Raw genomic sequence first — 6,447 nt, 5'->3', positions numbered from 1 at the left:
TGGATCAGACTTCTCTCTCCCTTATGTAAAATATGCTATATCAAAGATATATGTCTTATATATGTCTAATCAAATATACTCATCATGGACCGATATACATGTACATTTAAACCTCAATAAGGTAGATCATAAGTGTGAGCCACATCACCCATTCTGTTTAAATGAGAGGGGAAAAAACAGCCGGTTACAGAATATGTCTGGGAGATTCTAGCCACAGTAAAATCTTCAGTGTAGATTTAAAGGTTCTCAGAGTTTACTTTATGGCAGTAATTCTCATAGACAAGAGGAATGTTATGTTTTGGTACTGTATCTGTGTATGCCTGTACTAGTCACATAGTTCACCCTTTCTAGTCCTATAGTCCTAGTCTGTCTCATAAAAACCATAGTTTCTGGTTTAATAAAGAACTCAATATGATATGAGAAGATAAGAAGAGAAGAGGAGAAATTAGAAGATAATAGAAAAGATAAGAGTCAAAGCCAAGGCAAGCCATGAAAAACCACAAGCCAAGACATGTTAAGACATGAATGTAAATGTCATTGCATCAGTCTTATCTGGTATTTTTAGCTCTCAAAATATAAACTCCTTGCAGATGTTTCAGGCAGTGTTCAGTTAATATTTCTCAGAGTGAAATACCGTGGAGCCAGACACAACCAGGTGCCATGCTCATAATCCACTTTATGCCCACTTTATGCCCTCATAAACTCGTAACAATAAACACAGGAGCCAGCCTCGGTAGCTATGGATGTCAAATGTCTGTTGAGGTCAACACCAACTATATGTTTTCCTGTTTCAAATGTTTAAAACATTTGACAAGGAGTTTAAATAATTTCACCTACAGAATGATACTACGGTATGTAGGCTACGTGTACTATGTGGGATGCACTATGTGGGATGGAAATATATTTTGAAGTGGTATTTCTCTTGTTACTGTAAGGTACTGTAATTGGCTTTCTAAGGAAGAGTATACTGACTGATGTATGAATTAAGAAGACTTTAATCTTGCCGTATGGCATATGGGATGACACTGATTAGTAATAATCCACTTTGACATGTATAGGGTACAAATCTGGCAAGAGAACGAATCAAATCAATACAACTTTACCTTGAGTGACAAATCCTGAGAGCGTCTTGAAGAACATGTATACTATATATAACTATAATAATTGTATATATATATATATATATATATATATATATATATATATATATATATAAGTTTAGAAAGAAACAATTTTACCCAACTAAAACATTACAGTCTAGATATATCAAATCAGACCTGCCCCAATGCCATGATTGTGCTTAATGGTCCCCTATAGCAGCTAGTCTCTCCATGTAGGCTGGTCACACCTCTCTCCAAATCTCTAACTTTATAGGCTAGGCGGGAATAATAATGTGTCATTGGGGCTATATAGCTGTTTCAGTCATTCCCATAAAATGTATCATTTTAAATTCTATCACCGGGTGAAACAGGGAGGGGGATGAGAGAGGGGGGAGTGCGGGGAGATGGTGATGTGATTATGATGTGAGCAGTGGTGGACAGAATAAGTAGCCTAGCCTACTCAAGTAATGTAGGAGGTAGGCCTACTTTTTACTGGACGTATTTAAAAATGTCTATACTTTTACTTCTACTCCACTACATCTAGAAGCAAATATTGTACTTTTACTCCACTACAATTGAAAACTCAACTGCAGAAATTACCTTGTAGATTTGATTATATTACAAACATAGATTAACCACTTCATCCCATACACATTTCAGCCAGTAAAAAACTATTTTATTTTCAAATTATCTTTTTATACATTTTGAACTTGTGAAATGGGACATACTATTACTTTTGGTACTTATATACTTATATATAGATTTTTTAACTATCTTCTAGTACATTTAATTGAATTCCGGACTTTTACTGGCACTTTTTCCTGTATTCCTGATTAGTACTAAAAATGTTGTAAACATTTTAAATTCCATCACCGGGTGAAACGGGGTGGGAGGGGGATGAGAGAGGGGGAGATAGATGGTGATGATGTGATTATGATGTGAGGAGAGGGATTGGGATGAGGAGGGGGGATCGCCTGCTGTCCTGTTATGGCAGAACTAAAGACACGGGGAGGCTAGGCTCGATTGCATCACCGGCCAAATAAGCCTTCTATAAATAGGATGACGTCACCCCTGCCAGGCCCGGCCCTGACTGACAGAGAGAGGAGGAGTGTAAAAAATGCCTGAGCGTGCTGGGGGGGCGCGGCCCCGAGTGACGTAACAGCAGAACGTCGCCGGACTCTCCTGTTATAAAAAGGGGGTGATGCAACGATCCGGCCACACACTGTAACTTTACTACAGCGCGGAGGAAGAGAGAAGACACGTTTTAGCTGAATATTTAAAGCTTAATCATACGAGAAAGAAGAGGAGGGTTCTCCTTTTTTATTCTACTCGAAATCAAGGAATTATCAGGTACGTTTTATTTTAGTTATATTATGGAGAGGGGTGGTGAATGGTGATTCCCTGCGTTGTCCCGTTTGAAAAGAACAGATATACAAGCTATCAACGCGTCGCGACGCGACGCGTTGATAGCTTGTAGATCTGTTCTTTTTGGGGGCGCGCGATGGAGGGAATATACTGTGCCAGTGGTCTATATAATATAATCGACGGCACGGTGCGTCTCGCTCGCTCTGGGACAGAACGACTCGCGACACAAACCGTGACACCTCTCGATATGTCGCGTTTGTCGACGTGTTTTGTGAATTAAACTCGGGTTTATTTCACTCGGTCGACCCTGTTGGCTTTTAAAAAAAGGCATGTTTGGTGTCGTCAGTGGTGGAAAAAGTAGGCTACTCCGTTTTGTTGTACTTAAGTAAAAGTATCTGCAATGTAGAATACTCTTCCGGAATTCAAAATTTACTTGAGTAAAAGTACAAAAGTATCAAAATAACTTATGCAGAATTCCCCATTTCACAATTTTTCAAATGTATGAAAATGTATTAAATGTATTAAAATAGCAGATCGGGTATTTTCAAATGACCGAAATGTATAGGGCTGAAGTGGTTAATGTAGGCCTATTGTAGTAAACTGTTTTATTGTACGTGATAATAATCAAAATCTACAAAGTCGACTATCTAAACAAAGTAACAATATTATATTTGCCTCTGAGGTAGTAGAGTATAATTAAAAGTACCGACATTTGTAAATACTCCAGTAAAAGTATGTAATAGTATTTCTATATGGGTGCTCTAGCTAGCCTATTAGTTCATAATTATGTTATAGCTATGTAGCCTATGTCTTTACTCTTTGGCATCTGTTGAGATGAATATTATTCCACTATCACTCACTCGCACATTGCGATAGGCTATAGATTGAATGTATAGTTATAAACTCAGCACATTGTTTTGTTGAGTAACAGTACGTCCACACAACCCTCCCTCCTCGTTGCTTTATAACTTTGTTTTCAACTTTGCTGCTGCTTTATTTCGTGGAGTCATGTTTGTGTGTGTGATGTAACATTACATAAACGTGATGAAACCGCGCTGAGAACATGACTGGTGTTTGGTTTGGTTTCATTCTGTATCTATGCATTGCTGAGCCTTGGATCAGGACTATCATAGATATTTAAACTGACTTGCTTGATTTAAAGGTCACAAGAACAGTGACACACAAAATGCTAATAAATACAATCTTTTAAAAATGGTCTTTAATGTAAATTATACATGATTTGAATATGCACAGTATAGGTCTACGTCATAGACTTAAATGTATCAAATTCTTCTTTATGTCCAAAATGATTGGATACATTTTGTAGCATATACTAGATACATATTTGTAGAAATATTAGACCTTAAATATCAAATCATGTTCTAATCATGTGTACCGTTTTCCAAATCTTTTATTTTGTAACAGTTTGGTGGACCAAATAGACAATTTTACACTGAGATGTCCACTCTTCCGGTTACCAACACGACAAAACATGAATGTTTGTTTTCATTTCTGTAATTACGCCTGGTTTCACTTTCACATTCAGAATGATAAATTGTCATTACTTTTACTTCTACTCCATTACATCTCAGAAGCAAATATTGTACTTTTACTTAATTTTAAATTATTTGAAAAATAGTTACTTTGTAGATTGTGATTGATGATGATGAAAATAGAGCTTGTAGAGATCTATTTTCAAAATATGTTTTATACATTTGAAAACTTGTGAACTGGGACATACTGCAGTGCACAATGAGTACTTAAGTTCCTAGTCCTACTGTTGGTACTTTTTGATACTAATACTTTTGTACTTTTACACTTTTTTTATTCCGGACTTATGCTGTCTTGAGTATTTATACATTGCAGTATTGATACTTTTACTTAACCCATTCTGACCGGGCACCCATTTTGGTGTCAGCATCATGTTATGCTTTAGCTATTTAAAAATAGCAGATCTACAAGCTCATATCGCGCCACCGAGTGGCGCGATACGAGCTTGTAGGTCTGCTATTTTTGAAAGAATCGAAGAGCGACTGACATTTTTTGAATCTGATCTCAGGTCAGAATGGGTTCATCAGACCAGTGTGTCCCCGGCGGAAACCTCGTATGAATCTGATCTCAGGTCAGAATGGGTTAAGTCAAACATTGGAGTACTTTCCCCCCGCCACCACTGGTCATGGTCCAGGTCCACATAGTCCAGCTCTGTCTAAACGTCCAGTCGTGTGTGTGTGTGTGTGTGTGTGTGTTTTTTTTCAGATTCATCAGAATGATGCTGCAGCACATGGGCGGCCCGTCGCTGGCCGACGTCAGCTGCTCGGCCCTGGTGCCGTGCCTGTCCCCGCCGGGCACGCTCACCCTGGACGACTTCACCAACTTCACGCCCATCATCAAGGACGAGCTGCGGCTCGCCATCCAGGCGCGGCGGCTCTCCAACGGCCTCAGCGTCGACGTGAGCTCCGACTGCGCCAGCTCCACCTGCAGCTCCGAGAGGATCGGCAAACGGACTGGGGCCAGGCGAGAGGTATAGGCTCTACCCCCTTTCAATAACAAATATGCACTCTGAATTAAAGTTTTAAAAAGATATACTAGGGGAGGTTGTTGCTCCTGTCTAGGGGCCTAGTAGCAATCATTCAGATGTTGACAGTTTCGATTTGTATCATTATTATTATTTTTAGCTGACAACAGAAGAACAGGACAGGAGGAAGAGGAGGAGGGATAGGAACAAGGTTGCAGCGGCAAAGTGTCGCAACAAGAAGAAGGAGAAGACAGACGGCTTACAGAAGGTATGGCTGACAGCAAAAATAATGTGACTAATAGACTAATGCTAGACACATAGTCACGTGTTGGAGTGGTTAGCACCGCTCAAAAATGTGATGACTTTATCCATCACTATTTACATTAGCTTCTATTCCCCTCCTTCCGCTCGACAGGAGTCCGAGAAGCTGGAGGTGGTCAACGCGGACCTGAAGGCCCAGATCGAGGAGCTGAAGCAGCAGAAGCAGCAGCTGGTCTACATGCTCAACCTCCACCGGCCCACCTGCATCGTGCGCGCCGTCAACGGCCAGACCCCCGAGGACGAGCGCAACCTCTTCATCCAGCACATCAAGGAGAGCACCCTGCAGCTCCACAACCTCACCAACAACATCTCCGCCTCGGGTGATTCCGCGGACGGAGGAGACATCGCCGACATCACTTTGGCACCCTCTCTGGACGGAGGACTAACCCTCGGACATTTGCAGTGCCACGGTCATGGCGTTTTGACATTGTGTGATCAGCTATGAGTGGGTGTGTGACTGTGCGTGTGTGTTCAGGACTGCGTGAGTGCGTGCGTGCGTGTGTGTGGTTTGCTTTTGACAGACTTTGATCCATGTATTGAACACCACAACCAGAGGCTGCCACTGATGTAGCACACATTGTAGGAGCCTCGTAGTCGGAGGACGCCTCTCCCAAGAGAAAGACAAGTAAGCCACAAGCCAAGTCAAAGAAGTATCCGCCCCGGTCTTTATTTCATTAGCTGTCTGACTGCTAAGCTGCTAGCTGGAGGGGCAAAGATGAAGTGTGGCTGACTGGTTGAAGGAGAACCACAAAGTGCCCCCGGTAACAGACGGCACCAACCTCCCTCCCCTCCCCAAGTCATTTGGGGGGAACATCCAAGCACTAAAATATAACAAACAAATGAACACCTACAAAACTATGATGCATTTATGAAAGAGAGAAGAGGCTGCAATCCAGAACGTATTTGAAATGTATGTTAGAGTACAATATAACTGGCACATCTGCAGTGGCTGGAGGTGGTCTCCCTACTGTTCCATTGAGAAATGTAGACCACATGGTCTAAATACAGGTAGTAAATGTATACCCGTTGAAAGGAAGTACTGCCAGAACCTTGAGTCATAAGCGAACTTTAAAGCAGGAGACACAGGTTTAAATAAAAAGGTTATGAATCTTAACTCTGAATTAGTACCAAGGTGAGCGAGGCACA

At 41.1% G+C, this 6,447-nt stretch overlaps 1 protein-coding gene across 1 annotated transcript in view; it reads left to right on the top strand.

Moving 5' to 3' along the window:
- The first annotated feature begins 2,334 nt into the window (after positions 1 to 2,334).
- atf3 (activating transcription factor 3) overlaps positions 2,335 to 6,447 on the top strand; it is a 5,384-nt gene continuing 1,271 nt past the window's right edge. Inside the window, exons 1-4 of the mRNA XM_083790234.1 lie at positions 2,335 to 2,450; positions 4,722 to 4,986; positions 5,141 to 5,248; positions 5,396 to 6,447. The exon at positions 5,396 to 6,447 is cut by the window's right edge and continues 1,271 nt beyond it. Coding sequence (XP_083646360.1) covers positions 4,732 to 4,986; positions 5,141 to 5,248; positions 5,396 to 5,746 — 714 coding nt within the window. The 5' untranslated portion in view covers positions 2,335 to 2,450; positions 4,722 to 4,731 and the 3' untranslated portion in view covers positions 5,747 to 6,447. The remainder of the gene's footprint in view (positions 2,451 to 4,721; positions 4,987 to 5,140; positions 5,249 to 5,395) is intronic.

This window comes from Protomyctophum parallelum (genome assembly GCF_964188405.1).
Source record: "Protomyctophum parallelum genome assembly, chromosome: 19".
NCBI lineage: Eukaryota > Metazoa > Chordata > Actinopteri > Myctophiformes > Myctophidae > Protomyctophum > Protomyctophum parallelum.
The sequence above is the reverse complement of the archived record's forward strand: the minus strand, read 5'-3'. Positions and strand labels throughout refer to the sequence as shown.